A 27,699-nucleotide genomic window follows, 5' to 3' on the forward strand; every position below is an offset into this window, starting at 1 on the left:
TCCAGTCAGTGACCTCACCTTTGAGTGGGACAGTCAACACATTTGCTCTGGCATTCTTTCTATGAAGCAGTGCAGTGACAGCTGAAGTTGCTTTCAAGAAGTCATCTCAAAGGTGGTCTGACAGTACCCAATACCTTAACTTTTCTTAGCACAGGAGACAAATCACCGTGCATTTCTTAATTTTCTAAGTTGGTGACAATGGCAACTTATTTTGGAGTTACCTCAGCAGTGTTTTTCATCTGGGTTATGACATTCACGGCTCAAACTTACTTTACAACAGGTACGTAAAGTTTTGCTTTTTAAAGCATCCTAGTTGAACAATAAAGTACTTGAAAAAAAGTAGCTAGATTTGCAAGCAAAAATGTGGGGAAGGGAGCATGTGTAAATGTGTTTCTGGCATAGGAAACCACAGAGTTTTGAGAATACAGTGCAATGAAAACTACTCTAGCATATAAGGGAACTGAAAAGACTTGAAGAGGCTACTGTTCTCTTTCTGGATTTCTTCCTCACACTGTAAAACTATCTGGAATGTAGATTGAAGCTGATAACTTTTCCAAAACATTTCTTTTACTTCACTGTTTTGTTTTAAAAGGTTTAGCGAATTCTAAGCTACAGCTGTGGACCATGTCCTACAGTCACTTTTCTTATCACTTAAGACTTCATTTTCTGGTACTGAATTTTTATATTATGCTATGTATCTATCATGCAATTCTCATGTAAAAATATTTGTCCTGTAATTGAATGACTAAAGACGGTAACAGTTTACAAGTATCTAGGCAACTTTCTAAGGTTTCAGGAAATTCCATTCAGTCAGCTGCTCAGCTTTATTTGAAATTTGTAAAGTTGGTCATTGAGAAACTTTGATACTCAACATTACATTTTTTAAAAATTGTATTAGCTCAAATCTAAAGATAGGAAAATAATTGACTAAATAAGCAATAAGAGTAAGAGTGAAGTCTGAGCATAAAAAGTAGTAAGGAGAGAAAGGAATTAGGCATAAACCCTAAAGGAGGAATGGGGTCTTCAAAACTAAGAAAGAGGGGTGGGATGTGCCTCAGCAGCTGCAAGAGGGAGTTATTCAGGAAACCAGAAACGATTCTCAAGAGGACCAGAAGAGTTGCCTGTTAGCAAGAGGGAATAAAGTAAACTTAACACTGGAGTACATAGAATAGAATAGAATAGAATAGAATAGAATAGAATAGAATAGAATAGAATAGAATAGAATAGAATAGAATGGACTACTTCAGTTGGAAGGGACCTACAACAATCATCTGGTCCAACTGCCTGACCAATTCAGGGCTGATCAAGTTAAAGCATGTTCTTAAGGGCATTGTCCAAATACCTCTTAAACACTGATGGGCTTGGGGCATCGACCACCTCTCTAGGAAGCCTGTTCCAGTGTTTGACCTTTCTGACACAAAAGTACTTTTGCCAAAATGAAGACATAGAAGAGGACATTCATGAAGACAGGCTGGCTGAAAAGAAGAAATTTGACATTGTGAATCATCTTCACACTGGGACTACTTGGATAGACTTGAGATCCTCGATACCTACACACACATCTTCACTGAGCAAAAGGGTTTCTCTGCATCCTTATGCAATGTTTGGACTTGTCTTATGTTCAAGTCAGGGCTGGATGCAGCCACAATTTGGCTATGGGGACTGCTCAAGTGTTCAGTGGCTCACCTGCCATGTGACTGGGTCTACACCATACCAGCAAGTGTTAATGGGGGCCACAGCTTCCATTGCTGTTGAGATAAATCCACGTAATTCAATGATTGCTCTACCAAACATTTAAGTCCAATTAAACTAAAGGTAAGGACAGCAGAGAGGCATCTTTTACCAGAAGCCATTTCCAACCCCATCACACCCAGTGGGAGCAGGGATGAAATGCCTGCCTTTCTTTTAGCACTCCACAGAAGCTTAGTCATCTTTTTATCCCCTTCTCATCATGGGAGTGTCTTGGCTGCTACTTCTATCTTTTCATTCATAAAATTCAATTTAACCTCTGTTGCTAAGAAGTCATGTGGTGGATCTGTAGGAGTCACTTCGTCCTGCCTTGGGAGCTTGTGGGTGCCTGTATTCTGATGCATAGGTTTTATGAAGTATTCATTAATGTACGTACCTGGTGAGCACACAGTCTGACAAGCATATTGAGCGAGGAAGTAACACCTGTGGCTGTTGGTTATCTGAAAAGTTTGCAATGAAATGTTGAAATGTTTCATTTAATACAGCAATTACTGTATGTAACTCAAAAAGAAAAAATCTTTTTTTCCAGTATATGTTTCGAGTGACATATGGAGGCAAAAGAGTAATATCCTTTCTCCTTGTCTGTGTCAAATCCTGAATTCTGTCCTATGTCCTTAACACAGGCTAAGAAAGTAGAGCAGGTGCAATCAGACCTCAGCTATGCTTTTCCTGGTGCAGGTGTCATGAATAGTGTGCCAGCCGTGGCTATCTAAAAAAGCTGGATGAACTACCTATGGAGGAGGAATGGGGAAAACTGCCATAAATTGAGCCGGCCTATCCCTTCTTTTCCTGCTGCCTGCCAAGCACTCAGTAGATTGAACACCTGACAGTGGCTGGCAGGTGGAAGCATCATGCCAAGCTAGGAAAAAAAAAAAAGATAAGTCTAGGAAGAATAAGGAACATAAGGAATGATAAAATCTTTATAGGAATATTTTCTTATTGGTATATTAATTCCATGGAAAATTATGTATAATACCTTTGATACAACTTATATTGGTAAGAGTGGTGTACTGACAGAATCAGCACCTTAGTGCCACTGTTAGTTTTATCATTTTAATTAAAAAAAGGAAAAAAAAACCCTGTCTGATTACTCTTCCTATTTTGCATGAATAAGTTCTTCAGTAAGAAACTTAAATTCTTCATGAGGAATAAATGTTAGTATTCAAATACTAACCTTGAATATTTATGTCTAAATTACAGGTTCCATTCTTTCACCTTGCAGGATCACAGGTGTTGGAATTTATCATGAGAAGAAAGCTAATTTCTCAGAAGCAAGTAATGCATGCAATCAACTGAATCTACAACTGGCAAGTAAAGACCAAGTTGAAAAGGCTTTGAAACATGGCTTTGAAACATGCAGGTATATGACATCAGCTAGGGTCTCATTACCTTTAGTGAATGCCTTTACATACATCTGAGGCTGGTGATTAATATTAAAAGGACTGATGCTTTTTATTGTAGCTATGGATGGGTGAAAGATGGATTGGCTGTCATTCCTCGGATAACATCCAACAAGAAATGTGGTCAGGGCAACATTGGACTAGTGCCATGGTATGCTGAACCCTTTAAAACATTTAAGGTTTACTGCTTCAATTCCTCAGGTATGTAAGCATGACAGCTACATTTTTTGTGTTTTGGTTTGGTTTTTCTTTTTTTTTTTTTTTTAATATCTGCATGAAAAATTCATAACAAGTGAGTTCTTATAATTTGTTGGCCCTTTCACCTGCAGTCTTAAACGTTGTCCATCTCTACTTAGCTCTGTAGGGGAAAACAGCTTCCAAGAAAAAAGGTCAATTCAGTTAATCTGAATTAATAATTTGGTGCAGCCATGAAAGCTCTTGAAGAAGAGTTGCTTTTACCATTCTGTAATGTTGACACAATGTTCTTAATATGTTTTGATTATTTAGGCACGTTAATTTGAAAGATAGTGAACCGAATCTTTAACCAGGGTGTCTGGTTGTGGTGTGTGTTTTCTTGCAAAAAGACCAAGAGTGGGGTACTTCAGGAAAAGTTGAATGTTTTTTGATAAAAGGAAATGTATCCATTAAACTAAATTAAAATATAAGCTAGAACAGCTGAGACACCATAAAATTAACTAGATTCCCAATCTAGTATCAGTAAAATCAAAAGTTTTCTTTAATGTGCATCATCATCCCATGTGTGAAAAGACCTGTCCTTCCTCTCATTTTTGACTGTCTATTCCCAGATTGAAGATACAACAGTGAAATTTGGCCTTGATATGTTAGACCTTCTCAGCACAAAAGATCTGTACTGTTTCTTAATGACTTCTGTGGTATTAACCAAAAATAAGTATTTAAGTATTAAACTAGAGGCATTGTGTTCCTGCTAGTGTCCCATATCTATGGTTATTATGTAACAACTATCCCAATAATTAGACCATATACAGGATCAATAAATTATTTCTAATCAGTCCCTAGACCCTGCCAATGAGTTTTAGATAACAAGAGCAAGATACTGTGTACAAAATCCTGAATTTTTTCAGGAAAGATGTGTGAACAAGGGTTGGAAAGAGCAGGAGAAAGATGGATATGCAGGATATGCCCATGCAAAGATATAAAGACCTAAGACCATGCCTGGTGACTGTGAACATTGGAGCTTATTGCACTAACTTAGTTTTTCTCTACAGTCCATAGCTTTTATTGATGAATGCATAGGTGAATTAGTACTCAGGTAACATGCTCTAAGAGAGGTTGCTCCTATTGGTACTGTTATTTCTTCTGTTCCTATGCAACATAGTGTTTCAGTGCATGAAATATGTGTCATTCTGCATCAGAAGTGCTGGATACGTTGAGTAATGCTAAGGAGGTAGCAAGTCATTCCAAATTACTTGCTTTGTTTAGCTTTAATTAAAAAAAATATACTGTTACAGTATGTGAAGAAAGTTAAGCTTGCTGAATGGTTAGAAAATAACTTGAAGTAATGTATATTTAACATTGGGATGATTCTGCATTTATCTTAATTGCCAAACGATTGCTTGTTCTAGGTATTTCTTACCCAAAATATTTGGCAGAAGCTCATTCTGTCAATTTTCTTTGTGCCAAAGAAATGCCAAAATCACTTGAAAACTGTGGTGGAAAAAGTAAAAAGCTCCTGCCATTCAGCTTTTTATTCTGTGAATCTAACTGCGTCATCAGACTTCCTATGGGGATTCATTTGGAGAACAGCACATATGCCATTTCCCTGTTATTTATGTTGTAATTTGCTTGTTACTTTAGTGAAATTTTTATAGCTTTACAGAATACAGAACTTCACTAGAAAGGAAGAATTTTCACATGAGCCTGATTCAGAACTCAGCTTTTCCATTTACATACAGAAGTCCACTTGCACCCACGTTTTTATATAGACAACATTCACATAATTTAAACGGCTTAATTTCTGAGTGTGCCTGAAGTTTGCTTCTTTCTAGCCCTGGTTAGAATTGTGTCACCTTTTTCTCTCACACTGGTGCCTGTTTTACCTGAAAGTTTTATGGGCTACTTTTGTTTCCAGGAAATCAAAGTAGTGTTCCAAGTATCAACAGTGCATGCATATGTTTTGAACATATACATAATATAATAGAAATTTTTTTAATCTTGGATCTGCAGGCAAGTCTCCTGCTCTGCAGGAGGTCATATTATTGTTTTTGTATGCATTATTATTCTAAGTACTTTTCAGGGAGAATCTTGTCATTGGTATGCAATTATAAAATGAGCACCACACCTGCTCAAAAAAGTGTTTAACTATGTGAGTAATAATAAAAGGTGCATAATCTGGGTTGTAGCCACATGTTTGAAATAGGCATGCCTGACTTGGGTAAGGCTTTTGTGAATAAACGAATAATAATTTGCCAGACGGGAATGACTGAGGAACAATTTCAATAAACATGTTTGTACAGTAAGTACAAAACTAACATACAACACAATTCTTACGTATTTCCTTTCCCTGTTGCAGATGTTCAGATTAATTCATGTAAACCAGATCCAACTACAACCATATTACCTTCATCAAGTGCACCAACAAACTTAACTGCATATTCAGGCTCTGATTTGACTGAGAACATCACAGCAGTGCCCAATGTGGCCGAGTCAGAACAATCGCTGAAAAATATAAAATTTCGCCTAATATGTATAACTGAAACTATATTACCAACAGAAGCAACTACTACAAAAATGCCAGAGGAAGACCCACCAACTGACTCTCCTAACTACACTTCCTATGCTGCCTTTAACAATGATGCCATTGTCTTTGGAGGTAAAGGCTATTGGTAGCTATTTAATCTGAAGAGCTAGTTACATAGATGTTAGTAGTAAAAAAGTTTACTGCTATTTTTGTTTGCTACTCCAGCATCCATTTTGATATAGCTGAACCTGGAGGCAGAATAGGAGTGTTCTGGTTTTGTAAAAGCAAAGCTTATAAGGCAGAGGATTTTAAAATAATTTTTAAGTAGAAGTAAGATCTTATTTTATACTCTTCGATAATATTTTAATATGAAATGGTGGAAATTCATTCTGGTTAATGTGATTTGGGGTAAATAAATTTCTGAGAAAGTCTTAGCAAACACCATGTGCTCAGAGGAATGGAAAACCCAGCAGGCTCATAAAAACAAAAAAGCCAAGACAGTTTTAAGGACAATTGTTGTTCTCCAAACATGGAGGTGTTCTCGAGATATGAGGTGTGAATAAGTAATCCTAATATACAGCAACTGAGAAATAGACTAAATACAAGGAAAAGCAATCTAACTGTAAGGATAGTTAATCGCAAAATTGTGTTCTCTAGGCAGGCTGTGAAAACCCTCCAATGAGCAGATTAGACAAACATCTGTCAGGGATTGCCTAAATACCAGTTTTACTCTCTCTTGAAAAAATGAGCAGGAGTAACTAACCTTTTGAGATTCCTAATACCTCTATTCTTGAGTTGATGTGTATGTACCTCTTATACTAGGCTGTTTTTAGAAGAATCTGGATTTACGCTCATGAGCCTTTAGAAAGTCAGAATTAAGTATGTATGCTTACCTCGCTTTTATCTCTAGGTATCCCCACTGCACTTCTTGTACTGGCAGTCATCTTCTTCATTATTTCAGTTGTTCTAGCAGTCTGCTATATCAAAAAGTAAGTTAGTTGGTTTGTTTTTTTTTTTTCCTCCTGGACTGAGTTAACTCCTAGACTACCACCAGTAAATATTTTAAATATATAGTTAAAGAGCAGAGAAGTAATGATAATGACATAACAGTGTAGCACAAAGAATAAAATCTTAAACCCTGTTGTTATGCAGATAAAGTTTGTTGTTGCTATTGCCATTCCCTGCTTTGGAAAAGGAGCCAAAGACAAATATTGCCCTTTTTTGATTGGGCAATTATGCCTAGTGTGAAACGTTTCCAAGAGTGTCCAAATAGCAGCACTGAAGTGTGCATCTGTTTGTGTATAAGCCTGTTCATGCAGTCTTAGTCTTGTTTCTTTCTACATCAGACTCGAGGTAAAAGTTTTTATTTTTGGACTATGATTGTGTTCAGAAAAAAATAATTGTTGAGCTCATTTGTCATGCATAAAGGTCTTCAACACAGTGCATCATTAAGTCATATCAAGAAGTTGTGTGCATGTCTTACATCCTAGCCCAGATAGCTTTATCATTATGGACCATGAATCCTGAATATACATTGTCTGTTTTTAAAAAAAAAAAATTTCTTTAAAAAGCACACTGCTTGAAAAAGCACAATGATCTAGCATACCATTATTCTCTGTGAGACTTTTCCTTGAGTATGGCAAAGAAAGTTAATTCTAGATATTTTTCACTTTATTTCTTGAGTGATACTACCAAACTATGTCAGTGTTACTGCTTTACTATCCTTTTTTCTATTTCAAGGTACAAGAAAACCTTCCCATTTTCAAACAAGAATCAGCAAAAAGACATGGTTGAAACTACTGCTCTCAAAGAAGCTAAGTCAAATGACGAAACACCTAAGAAGAAAACAAAGAATAATGGAAAAAAGGTAGAAGAGTCTAAAACCAAGCCTGAGGCCACAGTAAAATGTCTAGAAGCAGAAGTTTAAGGGGAAGAATGTACACTTCTTGATAGAAATATAAAACAAAGCACACAGAACTTAGCAATGCTTTTAAACGTGGGTGATTGTAAATACTCATGAATTAATATTTTCTCTATCTTAACACATGAAAACTTGTTTTTTTAATAATTACATCTTCACAGCTTCAACTATAAATGTTCTTGCAGAAGAACATGGTATCTCATTTACTTGAAATAAATAAAAATTCCATATTGCAGCTCATTTTTCATCTTTAATAAAGAAGTAATTAGGAATATGCTATTAACAACATGCAGTGTGTTAACTATTTGCACTGAATTCAGATCAATATATAATGAAAAGGGTTTTTTATCTGGCTGGAGGATATCTGCTAACTTAATGTCTGAAATAAAATTATGATCCTGTAGCTCTTCCTCATGTAGATTAGCTTATTTCCATTAAGTAGTTGCATACTGTTTTAAAAAAGGCTGTTTACAAACAGAAGAAATGTCTGTTTACAAGAGAGTAAAAAAATCAAAGGATCAACCCACTGTCATTCAAATACCCAAGGAAGGGTACAAAGATGCTGATGTTTATATGTATACAGCAATTAATAACTTTCTTAGATATCTTCATCATATCGTAATTTACTGTTTTATTTATTAAAACCTGTATCATTCTGCTGCATCAGATATTTGACAGGGGAAAAAAAAACCTTGAACTGTATCTCAACAGTTATATTTAAGATCTTTTGTGTATATTTAAGTGTGGCTTTCATAATGAAGATCTCAAGTGGTATGGGACGTTTACAGTACTTCATAAAAAAATAAAGTATGGTAGATACGTTTGTCTAGACAATTTATTCTCATGAAAACTGTCTCAGTAAAAAGAGCTCATATAACTTTAATGTCACAGAAGTAATTAGTTGTTATAAAAGAACACTAGCAATTTATCAAATATTTGCTTGAATAAATGGTTTGGATAACTTATTTTTATATATGAGGGAGGTTATTTTAGCAAAGGAAGTCTCTTCTTAGATCAAGCAGCTTTAAAAACATAGTCTTAAATAAAATAGCAATAGAACTGCTCACCTATATTGTGTTTTCTACAATGTAGGATAGTGGGTTATGAACTTTCATATTTTTGATGCACAGAAATTTCAAAATTGCCCAGTGGTTATATAATCCACTAGATAGTGAGTTATAGTGTATTGCTAATAGCATACTTAGACATTCCCCGTGTTGTTGTTTGTTTTCTTTTTTTTTTCTTTTTTGATAGCTCAGAAATATTTCATGGCTCCAAGAGTCTGGACTGTGTTGCTATGCAGTCCACCACTGCCATTAAATCTATACTACTGCAGAAAGACTGTGATTCAGTACAACTTTAAACACCGCTAATTTCAGATGTCCATCAACAGAATTTTGGCAGAAAAATGCGCAACAGAGGAAAGCACTAGATACAGCCTTGCCACTCAGTTAAGTAATTCCTCTCCTTGCAAAATACTGCAGTAATGCCATGTATCTTTCCTTGCCACCTGACTGAAAGCACTCTGTGCCGTGTGAGCAGTGAGAGTAGACAGCAGAAATAAGGGCATCAGGAAAGGCCACAGCCAATACTTGTCATGATGGTGTCAGAATAGCAATTGGGCTCAAGAACGCAGGCTACGCTAGTGGATACCAGGTAATCTTGGACTTTTTTGTGACGTTATTACAATTTCCCTTCTGCCTCTCTTTTCCATGTTTTAGAGATTAGAAATCACCTGTTTCTCTCTTCTTATCCGTACCACCAAGAGATAATTATCTGTCACTTCTCTTACTCTCCTACTAACATCACCTCTATTCCACAGGTATCAACTTCCTTTTCTCTCAGATTGTCTCATTCATATCTAAAGAAATTTGGAAAATTGTTCTCTAGTTCCACTCAGGCTGGACGTTTGTTGCTCCTGGTTTAGATCTAAATAAGGGCTTTTTTTTCCCCAGAAGAGTTTACCTTCTAAAAAACCTATACTAGTGGATATAATAAGATATTGCCTTAACCTATAAATGTCTTGTTTTATCATGTACCTTAAAAACTCAGGTAGCTTTCATCCTGACCTTCACACTGACACCTGGCCAATGCAGTTTGATCTGCTCCTCCTTTCCATTACACAATTTATGCCAACACTACAAAGGCTAAAAGGAACCTGTTACACTATTCTGTATGTAATAAAAGCTAGCTATAAGTACTAATCAAGTACTCTATTTGATATTGTCTGTATATAATCAATACTACTCAGCCACATTCAAATTAGAGAGTACAAAATGTTCTTGCTCATAGTTTTATAGAATTGCAAGGGATGTACCACTACAAAGCAAACAGGAAACATTTATTTAAGTTCTAGACAGAAAGTGTCAAGAAGCCAAACCCTTAACTGGTAGTAGCAGAAACTTAAGGGAAATTCTTCATTATGTTTCTGGCTTTTCTCAAGTGTTGTGCTTTTTTTTAACAAGACATTCTCAACAGCTATGAAGTTCCTTGATGTCTCAGAAATTGCATTATGCTCAAGTGTCTTGGACAAATAATTCATTCCACCTAGCAGGAGATCACAGTGTGTATTAGTCATTTGACAGTAACACTACTCGGATTCCCACACTGAGGCTACAGATGTTTGCTGACCTTAGGCGAAAGGGGTGGTTGGCCTGCAGGAAATACAGCGAGGTTCCCAGTCCAGCCCAATCCCTGTCTGGAATACAGGGGTGCCTTTATCGTGGGAAGTACGTGTGTGTCTATGTGTGAACAGAAGTGGGCAGGAAGGGGAAGTACTACTCCTTTTCTCCTCTTTAAATTAAAAAAAACCCAACCCCCCAAAAACCCTCTAGAGTTAAACCTCGAAGCATCAGAATGCAGATGACCCAGAGGATGTTCTAGGATTTCTGTTCCTAAATGTCTTGTTATCATTTATGGGTGTTTGGGGTTTTTTTGCAAAAATGTCAGCGAGCATTGACCTTTACCACACACACCCAGTTCCCGCATCCTCCGTGCAGACCGGGGTGCAATCTTCCCCCACGCCCCTGGCTGTTCTGGCAGCGTGGGGGCTGTTTTGCACGAGCAGTTGCCAGCCTGTGATGATCTCACCAAGGCAGGCACTCAGACTGCATTAAGTATCATTTAAACTGCTATTTATTAGAGCTAATAGAAAAGAGAGAGTAGTCTTACGTCCCTTCAGAGGCTGGGAACCCGGGGCTGCGCAGCACCGAGTGGGCACCTGCTGCGGGTGCAGCAAGGCCTGTCTGCGGCAAAGTTACCCCATTTCGGTCATTCAAGCTATTACAGGATTTTTCTTCAAAGAAAACAACTCAATGCACCGCTTCTACCGCGGCACAGAAAGGATGTTCAGGCGGGGCCTGCTCAACCCTAACGCGATCGTCGACTCCCCCGTGCGCAACGCTCTTTCAGCCCGGATCGCTACCGGCGGGGGGCGGCGCCGGGCCGGGCAGCGTCGCGGGCGCCGAGGAGGCCGGCGGCGGCCCCGGCAGTGCCGCCTCTGCCCCGCTGGCTCCCCGGCCCGGCCGTGCTGCCGGGGCCCCGGCGGGGCGGGCCCGGCGTCCGCCGTCTCCTGGCAACGGCGCGCGCCGCGCGGTGACGTCACCGAGCCGCGCCAGGAGCCGCCGCCGCCCCTGCGCATGCGCCGCTCGTCGACTGCCGGGGCCCGCGGGGGAGCGGCCCCGCTCCGGTCCCCGTCGGGCGGCGGCGAGCAGGATGCCGGGGCGTTGGGGTGAGGCGGCTGGCGGGGCCCTCCGGCCGCGGCCCCTCGGGGGCTGGCGCGGCCCACACTCTCGGCGCCCTGGGGGGAGCGCAAGGCTCGGGGCCCGGGGCGGGGAAGAGCCGTTGGGGCGGGGAAAGCCGTTGCGTGCGGGCGCCCTGAGCAAAGCCCGGTCGTCTCCCTGAGCCGGGCCTGGCGGCGGCGTCCGTCCGAGCAGGACGGCTCGAGTGGCGGTTACTGGCGGTTACTAGCGGTTACCCGCGGGCACAGCGGCCACGGGGAAACGGCGGGGGCGCTGCGGGTGTGACGCCGCCGGGCTCGTGCGCGCGGCCTGCCTCGAGCGCGGCCGTTGCGAAGGGCTCACGGGCCGGGCGACAGCGGCTGCCCCGCCCCGCCCCGCCATGGCCCTCAGCGGCGGCGCCCGGGCGAGAGGGCTGGAGAGCGGGAGGTGGTTTGGAAGGAGGACAGCGGCTTGAGGGGGAGCACATCTGTCTGAGAATAGAAGCTGGTCAGAATTCAAACATTAAACTGGAAGCTTATTCTCTTCTGTGAAATAGCGGAGTAGTTCGTAGGACGCTCTGATATGAACTCACCTTATGTGTGCTGTGTTTTTCTTACACCGTGGCAAGACCTTGACAGCTGTAGACCCTGTTCCTGGGCAGTTTTATGCCCAAATGCAGCTCTCCGTACATGCAGGATAACGTTCTGTTTTTCTGTGATGTCTCCCCTAAGGTGTTTGTAATGCCCTTAGTATCCCATTATTCCATGTTTAAGGTTGATATTCTGCAGTTAGCTTGCTGTTGCAGACCTCTGTAGAAGTCTTAAAAGGGTGTGAAACTACTGCTTTGCATTACAAGTGACAAACTCTGTACAGACAGAATTAATTTGCATGCCTCTGCTATTTCAAGACAGAGAAAAGAGAAATTTTGGGAGAATATCAAATGAGAGGGATCAAGGGGAGGAAACGGATAAAGACTCAGAAGGCACAGGGTAGATCCTTATGCAGACTTTTGGGGAAAAAGATACGAGCATAAAGGAAAGGTGAAATAAGTTGAAGTTGGTTTGAGCAAGTCAGTTCTGTAATACATCCTAAAGTTGAGGTTTTTGTGCAGGTAGGGAGATTTCTAAATTGGTTTACCCTGGCCCTGGATTCCTTGGCTTACTGGTTTAATAATGCCGTGAGAGTTCTTTTGATCCACCAATGTCAGTCTGATGTAAGAAAGCTAATTCCTAATGTAACATCTGTGTATAGACCTACATTGATACACTTATTTGTAGACATTCTGATTTTCAAATGCACAAATATTTAGGAAAAACAGGTTGTCATACATTACCACTGTCATCTTAAAATTTTCTTTTCCATTCCATTGGACATATTTATACGTGTGTGTTGGAGTTGCTGAAAAATCTGTGTGAAAAGTGATCAAGTATTGCTGTAAGCAAAATAATACATTTTTCATAAGTTGTTAATGCCATATTGCAGTCTCTTTTAAGTGTTCTGCTTTGCTTCTGATTTGACTGTTCAAGTTGTGTTACTGTAGAATAATTAGACTGGTCAGTGGGCAGCTAAACTCTTACACTAAAAGGAAATGAGGGAGTAGCCATTCATAAAACACACAAATGTAACTCTCTAAAATATTTTTAGCAGAGACTCTACAAGTGAATGAGAACTTCTTTCTACGGAACTGAGGTGAAGAACTTCACCATGGGTCAACAAATTTCAAACCATACACAAACTGTAATTAACAAGTTGCCAGAAAAAGTAGTAAAGCATGCCTCTTTGGTTCAAGAAAGTGGTTTCCTAACGTATGAAGAGTTTCTGGGAAGAGTAGCTGAACTTAATGATGTGTAAGCCTTACTTTGTTTCCTTCTTTTTTTCATGTTTTACAGAGACCTTGTATGCAATATATTCTCTTGTGCTGGCTAAGCCAGAACTGGCCATCTGGTTTTGAAATGTTTCCTTCAGTTCTTAAAGTTTCTATAAGGATTGTAATTACGCTCCAAACCCAAAGCCATTTCTCTGCCTTAAATTCACTTTTCTCCAATACTCTTCTTCCAGCAAGTGTTGCTTCTCTCTTAGAAGTTCACAAGAGGTAGACGTTTAGCAGTATCTTTTTGTTGGTGTTACCTGTCTCCCTTACTCTTCCCCCCTCCACCAACCACATAAAGATGCAATGCTGCTTCCTCTCTGCCCATCGCTTTTAGTAGGAAGTAGCAATATGAGCCCTATAAAGACAGTACAGCTACACTAGGAAGGTAGTACCTGAGACAGAAGGGTTTGTGACCATCTCTCCCACCTCTGCGGATGTGCAGTGCCGTTCCTCATTAAAGATGAGACATGCCTTACTATGTGAAACCAGTGAGAAAGATAATCCCCCAAAAAAGGCTGCATAAGTAATATTTCTCATAGCCTGCCTTTTGTTTGATTGGTACATTGATAGTAAAAAGAAATGAGCAGAAAAGCAGGGTGGTCATTTTTACCCAGTATTTATGGTATAAAATGATACAAAGTGGAAATGTACAGCCTGAAAAGGGGCTTTGTAGTGTGTGGCTTTTGGTAGTGTTTGATGTTTAATGCGAATTTGTATTCGGTTTAGAAATTGTCTTGTACGGTGTCATACTTCTATGAATGACCTTCAAGAAGAGATAGCTGTCTTCTGGGTAGACACTTAAATAGATTTTGAAGAACATTACTTTAGGTTTTGCCCGAGAATCTAAGCATATCTCAGTATAATTAATTTCAAAACAACGTTGTTATTCAAGGGGTTTTTTTATTTCTTTACAGTGTTTACTTCAGCCTGAATGTAACATAGCTTGTTATGATTCTTACGGAATAGACCTTTGTGTCTGTGTTCCATTAAAAAACAATACAAAACCCCAAAAATCTCAGGATCACCTGAAGCTTTCACCTGGCTGCTTCATTATTAATATATACTAACAAAAATACACCTCATCTGCATGTGTTGGTACATGCATGCTTTCTTTGCATACATGGTAAGGAAATAACCTTTTCAGATTGGACCACAAGATTGTGTGATTACTGTAATAAACAGTGAAAGTGTGTGTAAATTAAAATGTCTATAAAGGATCCTTGCTTGTGGATGCTGGATCAAAAGACTTGCACATCATTTTCTGAAATTTACTGTGCAATTTAAAGTGAAATGGACTGTGTATTTTATATTTAATGACATGCTAAGAAGGTCATTACTCTCTAATTTCATGTCTCTGGGCAGTGTCGATAAAATCTCTTTAAGGATAAAGAGCACATAGGTGAACAAGAAATAATACCGCAATGGCTGAGGTTGCTGATCTTTGCATGTCTAGCACGTGGTGTAAAACTGATGTTTCTTTATTTCAGTACTGCAAAATTGGCTTCTGGACAAGACAAACATCTGTTATTTGAAGTGCAGCCTGGTTCTGATTCTTCTGCTTTCTGGAAGGTGATCGTTCGGATCATATGTACTAAAGTAAGATTGTTGAAAATTTTTATTTGGTGGGGGTTTTCTGTACAGCTGTTTCAGCACTGTCACTTTTACTTGGTAAAATCCAACACCTGCTACAAATATTTTGCATATATATTTTGATACAGATGATGTATTCAAGGATACTATTTGAGATAAATTAAGTCCAAATTCAAAGTTTCTGCAAAAAGCAGGTTAACAAAAACATTTTCATAGCTAAGTTTAAAAAAATGATATCTTCTCATGGAGCACTTACAACCTATTAGTTACGGATTCAGATGACTTGTGAGGTCAAGTCATGGTAATCAAACAGTACAACAAATGGAACTATGTAGTTTGGTAGTAGCAGAAGTTAGTCAGCAATTCCAAGCATTATTAGTTGAGCTAGTGTAACTAACTGTCTATGTTCTGATTCCGTAGAAAACCAATCTAAAAGTTAAATGTTTAACTTAGTTTGAAGACCATGACAAAACAGAAAGTTGGTTCTTTCTAATGAGGAGATTTTTCCCCTCTTGTGTCCTATCAAGTAACATCCTTAAATGGTCCGGAATCCACTGAGCAATCTTAACATGCAGTTTCAACCAAGCCAACTCTCAAACTTTGTTTGAAACTAACAGTTTGTAATTTTCTGTTTGCTCTTAGTTTTCATTAAGGCAGCCGTCATTGTAGGCTATTTTAAGTTCAAATATGAAATGACTGATTATTCTGTTCTTTGTTCTAAGTTTAGCCTAGTTTTTTAGGCATTAGGTCCCTACTCACGACTTAATCCATTTGAGTAGTGATGGTAATTGTCTTGCCCTAAAAATGTAGTCCTAACTGTGGTATTCCTCATGATGAAGCAGCTGTGTTTGCAGGTGTTAACTCTTACTGAAGCAGACTGCAATTTGCTAACATAGTGATGGACACTTGGGAAGGTGGCTACTGCTGTGAGAATTGCAGTGCATTAAAACAGTTTTGAGCAATGTCAAGTAAAAATCTGATATGTAATTGTAAACAATTCTTATTTAATTTAATTGTAAACAATTCTTATGTCTTAAGATAAATAAAACAAGTGGCATTGTGGAAGCTTCAAGAATCTTGAACTTGTATCAGTTCATTCAACTTTATAAAGACATCACCAGTCAAGCAGCAGGAGTTCTTGCACAGAGTGGTACTTCTGAAGAAGCTGCTGAGAGTTTGATGTCTGTGTCATCTTGTCAGGCCAGCTTGTGGATGGGAAGGTATTTTGATATCCTCTAGCTTCTAACCACAGTTACAACATAAATATTTTAGAAGTTGTGTGTAAAACGTGAACTACAGACACCTAATGATCAAAACTGCATGCTCTTGGCAGATGCAGACTTTGTATCATCACAAACATGAATAGCACACCTTCTCTTGTACCAAGAGAGCTGTAGTGTACTTTGGTGAAGTTCTGTTGGTGCTACCATACCTTAGCTTCAGAATAATCATTTTAATCATCGGCTCTAATAGAAACATGGTATATGTTGAATATCCTGAATAAGGAAACAGGAGGAAATGGAATCAGCTGCAGCTACAAATCTAGGGGTTTTGACAGTGTTTGTTTAAACAGATTTTGTTATTGTTCCACTTAAACTTTCTCTTCCTCTTTTACATTTTGGCATGTGAAAGTTCCCATCTGTTGCCACTAGAAACTCATCAATTGTAGTAATAATTTAACTTGTAAGACTGGAAAAATATGAACTGTCTCACACATGTTGACATCCTGCTTTGTTAACTAGAGGAAAAGCAAAAGACTGAGGTCAACACCTGCAATAACTTCAGTTCAAACTGAATGTAACAGCAAGAAGCTTGTCACCCTTTCCCTCTGTGGAAATGTTGCTACCAGTCATTCCTTACTTTTAACTTTCCCAATTAGTTCAGAGTTCTCGCTCAGTTTTGAGTGAGGTAAAGATAGGTTTTACAAGGAAAAGTAGTAAATGTTCTCTGTATCAACCAGTGAAGAGCTGGTAGCCAGGTATTTTAACAAAACAAGTTGCTTAGCTGGTTAACTGTCTTTAGAATGTCACACTCCAGCTGTTAGAGTGAGAAAGGGGTCAGCTATGTTGTCATTCTACAGATAGAGCCCACTGGTTTTTCTACATCAGTGGATTGTGGAATGTGTTCTTTTCATTTAACTTCCTGTTTCTCTTGTTTGGGAACAAATAATCTTAAATTATTGGCTGTTCTGAGTTACTGAAATGCTAAAATTAGGTAGCAAATGGTGGACATGTTTGGGAAAGCATATTTTCCCGCTCTTTCTCAAGGATACATGGTTATACTAGAACACAGGTATATCTGGAAATGGCCTTTTACTTCAAACCAACAAACCAAACAAAAAAATCCCTATATGCTTATGCAAAACAACTTCATATATTGCTGAAGTCAGTGAGTAGATACGGGGTTTCCTAGGTGAGTTTCATTTTTCAGACTTGAGATGGGAGAGTTGAGCATCCTTCGTGTTTGTAAACTTCATCACTTGAGATAGTATTAGTGACAAATAACAACAAAAAAAGAGTATACTTCTCTAATATGCTGGTAAAACACTGGAATTTAGTGAGCTTATATATTATCCAAGTTTTTCAAGTCATTGAGGAAAATACAGGCTGAAATACCTTCAAGTATTTTACACCAAGGAAATCTTCTGTTTGTTTTTCCGTGATATCCTCCCACTTGCCTAAATTCTTCTCACCTTTAGACATCTTTCAGCTCTGCAAGAGCTAGCCATCACAGTACAAAAATAGTAAATATTATCTGTTTCATTCTTATCTTAACTTCCTCCACTGGAATAATACCCCATTTCTCTAGAACATCCACTTCCTACTCGGAGCATTCAAAAATGTCCATAAGTGTTTTATGCTTTCTGATAATGAAGGGACAAGCATTTCCTTAGTTTGTCACTCTTGTATTTTACCATTTCTTCAGAAACTTAGTCCTATGGCTAAATCTTAGCTGCCAGAAACTTTATAAATAGGGCATCCATTTTAAGTATAATTGCTTGCATATACACCAGCAAATCTCAAAAACTGATGTGTTATCAAAGGTTAGTTCTCAGAGTTGCATGGGGGAGGGAAATGAAAAGGAGCAAGTCCAAAGAACATGGTGAGCTAATCAAAAGATAGGTGTTTGGAAACTGTTGTCCTCGCTGTACGTGAATCACCATCTGTAATTCTACAAAAAAATCTCCGAGCATTCTAAAGTAATTTCTCAAAAAGCAAATTGAAAAGGAAACCCCAAGGACCTACTGAAGAATAAAACACAAGCATGTTAATAGCTGTCCATTAGCTGGCCAATGTGTACAGTTAAAAAATTACTCTGTATTTGACAAACTCCCAAGATACCTAAGCAAAAGCAGTCAGGTCTATAGTCATTAAGGTGGACTGTCTGTCCTGAAATGCCATTCTTCCTAGAATGCTGGCTCTGTGCCCCAAGTCACAGAAGAGATTACCAAGTCAGAATTTTTGGAAAACCTAAAAATCTCAGAACACTTGCTTGGCTGTCTTGGAAGTGAGCCATGACTATAAAATTAGGGAACTTTAGATGTCTAGTTAGGTCAGTGAAAGCTGAGCATTCTGTGCACCTTTTCATGCTTGCAAAGTCTTAATAATGCAAATATTTGAGATACTACTGTTAAGAACTTTAGATATAGATGTCTGTTATTGGGGGGGTGGGGGGGGAGACCGATAAAATGAAAATGTCTGTCCTAATTTTTAAACTTCCCCCTCCCGCCCCCCTTCCCCAGCAAGAACACCTAGAAAACTGGAAAAGCTGTGATAACAGTCAACTTGAGAGAGAGTCCTAATTTGAAGGAACAATTATGAGGAGTGTACGGCAAGCTAAAACCAGCCTTTTCAATCTAGTGAGCAGTTTAGCTCTTGGCATTTTGATGGCATGTGAAATTAGTGAATATACATGCTAGTAGCGATCCTCTCAACATTGCACGTTTTTATCTAGGATATAAGCCATTACACAGAAATTTGACAAAGTTCATTAAGAAATAGTTCAGCCTGACACTCTGAAAGGAAGGCAGATTCTTCTCCTGCTTTTAATGCAAACAGTGTTTCTGTTCTTTCACGGGGTCATGTGATATGTAAGTTACAACTTCTTGCGCTTCCTCATTGATATGAAAAAGGATTTACATAACCCGTTGCAACACCAAAAGCACCACATGACACAAAAAATAGATGCATATTCTAACTTAGTTTAGCTCATTGACTGCTGTTTGTTGGTAGCTTGAGGCTGTGTCTGCTGACATAGACTGAAATGATGTAACTAGTCCATTCACAAATGACATGTTCCTTGCAGATAAACACAGGTGTTTCTTGCTGTCCATCACTAATTATTATGAAAAACGTAGTAACTAGCATAGTTATTAGGGCATAAATATAAAACTTAGTAGTTATCTGGGAGAAAATACTGTCTTCTCTTCTGCAGGGTAAAACAATTGACAGATGAAGAGGAATGTTGCATCTGCATGGATGGGCGTGCTGATTTAATCTTGCCATGTGCTCACAGTTTCTGCCAGAAATGCATTGATAAATGGTAATACACATTAAAGGATATTCATTATTTTATAGTATGTACTGGGTATCTGATATGTTTCAGTTTGGTCTGATGGATTCCTTAGTTCCCATATAATTTAATGTCTGATGATGTTTGCAATGCTAATGTACATATGACACATAACAAGCTTGAGTAAAACCAGACTGCAGCAGAAGGAAAGGAGGACTTCAGAATTTGTAAACGTCTTGTGAAGAATTTCATTTTGGAAAAAGAGATGCGAAAGTGCTTTTCAGCATTTGTTTGGTAATTTCTTATCTCTCTTTATTTTTGTAAAATTAAATTACTGTATTCTTGCTTGAAGACTAGAGAAGACAGGGTATGTGCTGATGCTGGCATGTTGTGCTTCACAAAATCTCATTAAAAGCTTTTTAAGGAAAAAATCAATAGTTTATAAGACTCTACAAATATGAAGGCAGGTTAGACTGTCTTATCACTTATTTGGAATATAACTATCAGAGGGATGTTTTTTCCATATATTATGCTTTCACTTGAAATAAATGGCATATGTTTTACTAATTTAAATATATCAGACTTTTCCAGGAAAAGATTTCTTGTCAATAGCAATGCCTTCAAATTTATGTATAACATGTATCAAATATGTTCAGCTTCATAGTAAACTGAACAGCTTTCAGCTTCTGCATCTGTCTGATGCACCAATTGTTGGAAAACTGAGAGAGAAAAATTGCTTTGTGGAGGAACATAGCTCTTCTCTGACCATGCAGAAGACCTGCAAGGATTAGGCAGGTGTTCTGACAGTCTAGCATTAGGTGATACAGATATTCTCAGTTAAAGGCTTTTTTTGACTAGTTAATGTAAATGATTTTACATTTAAGTCACATAATTTGTGCATAAGAATTTCTTTTGTGCCTTTTTCAAAGGCTTACTGAGAAAGTTACTCTTACAACACCATGGTCCCACAAGGAAAAAACGTAGTAAAAATTGCTGGATCTCAGAGTGTAACTAGTCATCTCTCTTTCCTGGGAAAATATTTTAACATCGATCAGCAATACAGGGCTTAGTTTTGTGACCGTGGTGGAGAGCGGATTATATTCTACTTTGGCTAATGAATCAGCTGAACTCTTAACTAAGTTCCAGTTATACCATCCTTTTTTTGGCGTTCAGTTTTTAAGGTTCATCTCTTCTTAACCTAGACATACAAAGCAGACTCCCAGCTCAGAAGCAATAATTGTTTGGGACCCCCGAGTTAGTCAGTGGAGGGAGATGGGACCCTGAGGGACCGATTCTAAACTTCAGTGGGCTTGAATGACCCAGGAAAAGGGTTCATTTTTCTCTATATAGGAAGCTTATGGGGACTAGTTTCTGAAGTACCTCAGCTGAATATCTAAAGATAGGAAGAATTAATTTAGAATGTGGATTTCCATTTAAACTTTCTGGACAAGTAGCTAGATGCATTCTGTTTAACCTGAGCAAACTTGATTATGAGGAACATGAGTCTGAATTTGTCAGTCAAAGAATGGAGCTACATTCAGAATTGTTGGCCAATCTTCCTCACAAAGAATGAGTTTTTAAACAAAAAAAAAATGCATAGGTGGTCTAATCTAGTTAACCTGATCATTCTTGAAGTTCTCACTGGGTTGTGTGGGTTTTCTTGTCTGGGGGCTCTCTTGGGGTTTTGTTTTGGCCAGGAAGAGACTATCAATGAAAAATACTCATTTCTCTGGCTTCCTAACAGGAGCGATCGTCACAGAAGCTGTCCTGTCTGCCGTCGGCAAGTGACTGGGGCAAGTGATTCTTGGGTGGTCTCAGATGCACCTACAGAAGATGATATCGCTACTTACATACTTAACATGGTAGATGAGGCGGGCCAGCCTCACAGACCCTGACACTGGCCAACAAGCTGATAATAGCAGAAGCACTTGAAGCTTTCGTTTTCACGAACGTCTGTTTTTACCTCTTGTTGCCGTTCTTCCACAGTCTGTCTGCTCTTCTTGGCTGCTGTGAATCTACGCTGCGTTTTTAAAACACAGGGTATATGAGCCAGTGTATATGTGTGCAGTCTTAATTATTAATCTGTACTTTCAGTAAACTCTTCGATCATTAACAAAGTTTATTTTAACAACTTTTGATATTAATTAACAGTTCAACTGCTAGATGAAGCAATTTATAACAGCACAACTACAACTGCTGACTGCTGTTTGAACATCACAGCGTACTGCTATAGAAGGTGAACCATGTCAGACGGCTTGACCTCACGGTTCTTATCTCCCTTTTAGTTTCATGATAAATGTGAATAAAGATGATGAGTTAGCACTAGTGATTATTAATTTGAAATTTTACTGCTGAAACTTGAAGATGTCCCACTACCTGTTCTTCAGTAGCCAGTTACTGCTGCTTTTAATGTTGCCAGATACTGATTTCAATCTGATCTGTTATGAGTTTTAGTATTAATTATTTTAAATCTGTTTTGGAGAGTGTAGGCAGCTCTGTATATGTACTTGTGCACTTCCCTTTATTCTTCTAAGATTCTCTCTTAGAATATTTTTTTAAATATGACATTTAGCATGGTCTTACTAGCTTCAAAACATTAAATGGTTCCATATGGAAGCCTAAAAAAAGTAAATCAGTTTCTTTATAGTTTTTTGATCAAGAACAGCCAAAATTATTTTTAAACATTAGGCATATCCGAAGAGAATGACTTTATTTGAATTGGCGGTTAAGGTGTAGTTTAGTCTGATGCTGTGGTTTTATCTGCTTCTCTTGAGTTTTTGAAGTGATGAAATCAGAGTTATAAGGTATACTAAAAGTTATAAGGTGATAATCTAAGTAAGGGTGCTGTGCTTTATATCTACAAGTGCAATATGCTTTTATGTAGCAGAGAAAAACTTCTACTTTAATAATAATGTTGCTTGAAGCGAGATGTGCATGTGACAACTTGGGAAGAGGGGTATCGCAGCTGGAGTGCAACAGTGTATTTCTGTGTCTAGCAGAGTAAAATCTTTAAAGAGCTGGGTTTAGACAGTCTAAAATAAATTGGTAGTATTCAAGAAACCCATCTGAAGCCTCTTTTGCATAAATAGTGTTATGGAAATCAACTGCTATTGTAAAGAATTAATGATTTTTTTTTAATATATATTAACAAATACTGCTCTCTTAACTTGAGGCTATTGAGTGAGAAATACTCAAGTATAGCATTTGAGGGAATATCAGCATAAATCTTGCTTACTGTAAGACTGCATTTTTAATTACCATACTTGTTAAAATTCTATGATGCCATAAGGCTAAGGCCTTTCATCACAAACAGGTTCTGAACTAAAGCATGTGTGCCCATGTAGACATGCACATTTGGGTTATTTTTCTTAATTGGCTACAAAATAATTTAAATAGGTTAGGGATCAGATCCTGGGAATTTCTCTATTACGCTTCTATTTGTTAAGGAACGTGCATAGCTTATGGCACCTGTTTGAGCTTGGCTTATGGCACAGTTGTCAAATTTATCATAGATGTTAAGACAGATAAGCAACATACTCTTCTTGTGTGTATCATCTAAAAGCCAGTATGGCTTAGCGTGTAAATCTGTATTTAGCTATTGAAAAATCCATTTATGAATGTATATAGCTTAGAACTAATTTTTTCCCTTTGTTAATCCTTTGATATCAAGGAGATACTCTTCAGAAAATGTATGGACTGTTGGGGGGCATAAAGACAGTTATTATTTGGGCTGAAAATTGTTAATGGTCAGCAATTTTCACTAAAATATTTGCAAATATTCCTAATCACACACCAGTTTGGTTTCTTTTTGCTTTTTGAGCTTGCATTAGTCCATGTTCAGAACTTTAAAATAACCTTTGAATTTTTTAAACTTTTTATATCACTGGAACAGAAAGAGCATCTAAATTAAAGCTTCAAGCTAACTTTATTTTTCAAGTATTTCAAGAATTATACTTCTGAACTGAGCTTTTGTAAGTTGACTTTCTGCTGAGAACTTACATGAACTTCTTAAAATGTAATTTTGTAATGATGCAAACAGATTATTAATTGCAGCATAATGACACTTGCAATTACAATATAAACTAATGCAAAAATTATTTAAATAGTGAAAAGGTAAACTTTGTATTCTGTACAGCTTTTTTTAATTAAGTTGCTGTAATTCACACTGCTGTGATGTAGGTACTGTAATGTGTGCCTTGTAAAATATATGTACTGTATGTTATATGGGGTAATAGGCATGTTAACACTGAAAAACTTGGTACCTAATTTGGTACTGGTGGTATTACCTAGTCTGAAGTGCTACATTTGGCAAACGATTTTGGAAAAGGAAAAGGAATCACATTGGCAGGGACACGGCAATGGGTTCCAGAAGCTAGACCTTGAAAATGTGAGTTACTACAAATAGCTGTCGGTGGGGGGCATTAGAACCAACTAAACTTATGTTAAGTAAAGATTTCTTACAGGTTTAATGTGAAATTGTAATTTAAACATTATAGATTGTATTAATATATAGATTGTATTAATAGCTAAGGACATTCCAGTATATTAAACTTTGTGTATGAATCGTGCAATAAAGTTACTTTGGAAGAAATATCAAAGTTCTTTTAAGCTTAAGGAATCTCTTGGCTCTAACACCACAAAAATCTGAAAACTGAATTTTAATTTTAATGCAATTCCATTGTACAGGTGGTAGTGTTAAAAGTATGCCGTTATGAGTCAGATGTCTCCTGAACTTTGAAGTGTGATACTAACAAGGTAGCTTAAATGCAGCTCTGCAAAAATGACTCACTCCTATTCTTCTACTTTTCTTTTGTCAAAATAAATAATTTGGGACATTCTGCAGTGATGGGAAAAATTAAACAACCAACCAACTCTACTTCTTAAAAGGACAGTACTGAGGAGCAGTTTTTTGGGGGGAAAGGATTTTTTTTTCTTTTTTTTTTTTTTTTTCAGAGAAGTGTGGTTTGCTTTTTCCCCAAGTTATTCCATCGTGTTTCTGGTAGTATTTTAAAGCTTAAGAATGGTAAGGTTTGGAGTATTCTTTCCTCTCAGATTTTTTCTGGTTTTTAATAAGAATTGAAGTATATAATTAATTTGTTTCCTCTGTCTAGTTACTTGGTTTATCTGCTTGGATCTTTCGAAGCCAAGTGAGAAATGTGAGAGGAATTCATTAACAGATCAGGAAATTAAAATTGGAAAACTTACCAGTTGACAGACACACCAGGAGGTAGGTGCACTTGAGGAATTAACAAATGTTTATATTTACTGGGTTTCACGTTTAGACACCATATTAAGGTAACATGCATGTTTCTTCTTTTTAGTGGGAAATGGCATATTTAACTTATGTATCTTTTCTTTAAAGAGAATTCTGTATATAATCATAAAGGTTTTCTAATCCATACTCATTCCAGTTCTGGAAACACAAGGCACCCAGGGAGATCTCTGTGCTGTAGGTTTGAACTGAACTGTTAAAATCCACACCTACATAGCTGTATGTGCCAAACGGATTATTTTTAGAAGCAACATCTTAGCTATGGTTCCTTGTGCTTTGTGTCCTGCTGAATCCTGGAACAGTAGCCTCCTCAGGGAGTCTTAAAGATGCTTGATATAAGTAAGTGGCATCTGTATGTTAACCTGTCCAGCCTTAATTCTTGACACTGCATATATATATTCTTTACTTTTGTATCCACTAAATACACACGCTCTGTAATGGAAGTAATAATATTATGACTAGTATTACAGTAATGAATTATTTTCTTTGTTATTCTTCTGTTAGAGCACTCTTGAAGATAACTTACCATAAGGTTTTATCCTCACCTGCGCTAAGTGGGTGAATGGAATTCTGCTTCCTTATAAGTGTCTCTTAAACATTAGTAATTTCAAAACTGAATTTTTTTAATTGTAATTTCTTCAGATGTTTGGTTCTAAGGCCTAGAATTTATCATAAGGCAACATACTCCAAGGACTGAACATTCTTCTTCTGTTGCTACGTGTAGCTGAAATTAACCTGAATGGGACAGTGTTCTTTTCCAGTAACCACAGTGTACAATCACCAGATAATGCATTTTGCTGTGAACTAGCCATGTTCCAATTAACGGTATGTCTGTGAGGGATCTGACAACATGTTCTGCTTTTGTATCACCTGAGCTGTCAAGATGTTAATCACCAGATGATTGCTTACCTATTGCTTACCTCACTAACCTAATTATTGAGGTTAAAATACTAAACACTGAGCATGGGGTTTGTAGGCCTGAAATTTTTAAAAAAAAAAAAAAAAAAAATCAGTTTTGTGAACTTAGATGGAACTTTGCCCAGTGTGAGTCTGGTGGAATGAAGAATACTATCCAACAGATAATTAAATGAGCATTCTTCTTTCATTCAGAATGCTATTTAAAAATACAAGGTGTTTTTATGAATTAAGCTTAAATTAGTCAGAAACCTGCCCTTCTGGAATTTGATGGTATGTGGAACAAGGTAGGGTTTTGATACAGGAGTCTATGCTTCCATGCTAAGGTGCTTCCAACCTGCTTTAATAGGCCTTCCAAAAAATATTTTTTTATGTGAGACTGTACCCCTTAGTCACGGTTAATGAATTAGCGATGTTGATGTCTCACTGTGATATATACTATTCTCTGTGCTGCTTAAAAGTGATATTTAGGGCTCTGAGAGGCATGGGGAAAAAATACGCATTCTTCAGTTACAGATGAATCTGTATTCTTGAGCTTCATGAGTGCTGCTTGTATACAGAAAAAAAGGGTTTGTGTACAGAAGGAGACACATTTTAATCTTCATCTAAAAATCTTGATTACATTACATCCAGTTGGTGACTGGTCACGAGCGGTGTTCCCCAGGGCTCTGTTTTGGGGCCAGCCTTGTTTAATATCTTTATCAACGATCTGGATGAGGGGATTGAGTGCGCCCTCAGTAAGTTTGCAGGTGACACCAAACTGGGCGTGAGTGTTGATCTGCTGGAGGGTAGGATGGCCCTGCAGAGGGACCTGGACAGGCTGGATCGATGGGCCGAGGCCAACTGTATGAGGTTCAACAAGGCTAAGTGCCAGGTCCTGCACTTGGCTCCCAACAACCCCATGCAATGCTACAGGCTTGGGGAAGAGTGGCTGGAAAGCTGCCTGGCTGAAAAGGACCTGGGGGTGTTGGTTGACAGCCGGCTGAACATGAGCCAGCAGTGTGCCCAGGTGGCCAACAGCATCCTGGCTTGTATCAGGAAGAGTGTGGCCAGCAGGAGCAGGGAGGTGATTGTCCCCCTGTACTCAGCACTGGTGAGGCCGCACCTGGAATACTGTGTCCAGTTTTGGGCCCCTCAATACAAGAAAGACATTGAGGTGCTGGAGCATGTCCAGAGAAGGGCAACAAAGCTGGTGAAGGGTCTGGAGCACAGGCCTTATGAGGAGCGGCTGAGGGAACTGGGGTTGTTTAGCCTGGAGAAGAGGAGGCTGAGGGGAGACCTTATCGCTCTCTACAGCTACCTGAAAGGAGGTTGTAGTGAGGTGGGTGTTGGTCTCTTCTCCCAAGTAGTTAGCAATAGGACAAGAGGAAACAGCTTCAAGCTGCATCAGGGGAGATTTAGATTGGATATTAGGAAAAATTTCTTTCCTGAAAGAGTGGTCAGGTATTGGAAGAGGCTGCTCGGAGAGGTGGTGGAGTCACCATCCCTGGAGGTGTTAAAAAAAAAAATGCGTAGACGTGGCACTTTAGGACATGGTTTAGTGGGCATGGTGGTGTTGGGTTGATGGTTGGACTGATGATCTTAGAGGTCCTTTCCAACTTTAATGATTCTATTCTAGTTTTACCTTCATTAAAAAATAATCCAGCCACCAAGCCAGGAGACACAAAATTAATTATTCCTCTACCTTTAATTGGTTTAGTGGTGGACTTGGTAGTGTTAGGTTAATGGTTGGCCTGGATGATCTTAAAGGTCTTTTCCTACCAAAACGATGCTATGATTTCATACCGAAGAAAGTAATTTTTGTTAAACTTTTTTTTCCTCAAAAGTCACCTTGACTGTAGCAGAATGTCTATGTTGGTATTAACTATTTATTTCAATTTGTCACTTGTTGGCTTCTTAGTTGTGTTCTTTTTGTCAAAATTGTTCTGTGTACTGTTTAAATTGTTTCAACTGTGAGTGTCAGAACTGCTTTCCTGCTCCCAAATTCAGTTGTTTTGACTCTCAGTTTAATACCAAGATGAGGCTCCAGGAT

The 27,699-nt window shown here is 38.4% G+C and overlaps 2 protein-coding genes across 4 annotated transcripts; both read left to right on the forward strand.

Moving 5' to 3' along the window:
* LYVE1 (lymphatic vessel endothelial hyaluronan receptor 1) lies at positions 1-8,696 on the forward strand. Of its 2 annotated transcripts, none has more exons than XM_009477545.2 (6): positions 1-280; positions 2,950-3,109; positions 3,211-3,350; positions 5,701-6,000; positions 6,779-6,857; positions 7,609-8,696. In XM_009477545.2, exons 1-6 carry the CDS (start codon positions 199-201, stop codon positions 7,793-7,795), a joined length of 948 nt encoding a protein of 315 aa, XP_009475820.1. In that variant the 5' UTR covers positions 1-198; the 3' UTR covers positions 7,796-8,696. The 2 variants fall into 2 exon arrangements, with proteins under 2 accessions (XP_009475820.1, XP_075568473.1); XM_075712358.1 differs by having other exon boundaries at positions 5,902-6,000.
* Positions 8,697-11,471: 2,775 nt separating this feature from the next.
* Positions 11,472-23,175, forward strand: RNF141 (ring finger protein 141). 2 transcript variants are annotated; one of them, XM_075712278.1, is made up of 6 exons: positions 11,472-11,519; positions 13,156-13,355; positions 14,866-14,974; positions 16,007-16,188; positions 19,403-19,510; positions 21,225-23,175. In XM_075712278.1, exons 2-6 carry the CDS (start codon positions 13,171-13,173, stop codon positions 21,373-21,375), a joined length of 735 nt encoding a protein of 244 aa, XP_075568393.1. In that variant the 5' UTR covers positions 11,472-11,519; positions 13,156-13,170; the 3' UTR covers positions 21,376-23,175. The 2 variants fall into 2 exon arrangements, with proteins under 2 accessions (XP_075568393.1, XP_009487053.1); XM_009488778.2 differs by lacking the exon at positions 11,472-11,519 and having other exon boundaries at positions 13,114-13,355.
* The last annotated feature ends 4,524 nt before the right edge of the window (positions 23,176-27,699 follow it).

The sequence above is a fragment of the Pelecanus crispus genome, chromosome 6 (genome assembly GCF_030463565.1).
Source record: "Pelecanus crispus isolate bPelCri1 chromosome 6, bPelCri1.pri, whole genome shotgun sequence".
Classification (NCBI taxonomy): Eukaryota; Metazoa; Chordata; class Aves; order Pelecaniformes; family Pelecanidae; genus Pelecanus; species Pelecanus crispus.

Bases quoted from the DNA above. Each gene is read 5' to 3' on its own strand.
- LYVE1 (XM_009477545.2), top strand. From the start codon at position 199: ATGGCAACTTATTTTGGAGTTACCTCAGCAGTGTTTTTCATCTGGGTT. The intron at 281-2,949 runs GTACGTAAAGTT...TCTAAATTACAG, and splicing joins TCAAACTTACTTTACAACAG to GTTCCATTCTTTCACCTTGC. The intron at 3,110-3,210 runs GTATATGACATC...TTTTTATTGTAG, and splicing joins CATGGCTTTGAAACATGCAG to CTATGGATGGGTGAAAGATG.
- RNF141 (XM_075712278.1), top strand. From the start codon at position 13,171: ATGAGAACTTCTTTCTACGGAACTGAGGTGAAGAACTTCACCATGGGT. The intron at 13,356-14,865 runs GTAAGCCTTACT...TCTTTATTTCAG, and splicing joins GTAGCTGAACTTAATGATGT to TACTGCAAAATTGGCTTCTG. The intron at 14,975-16,006 runs GTAAGATTGTTG...TTATGTCTTAAG, and splicing joins TTCGGATCATATGTACTAAA to ATAAATAAAACAAGTGGCAT.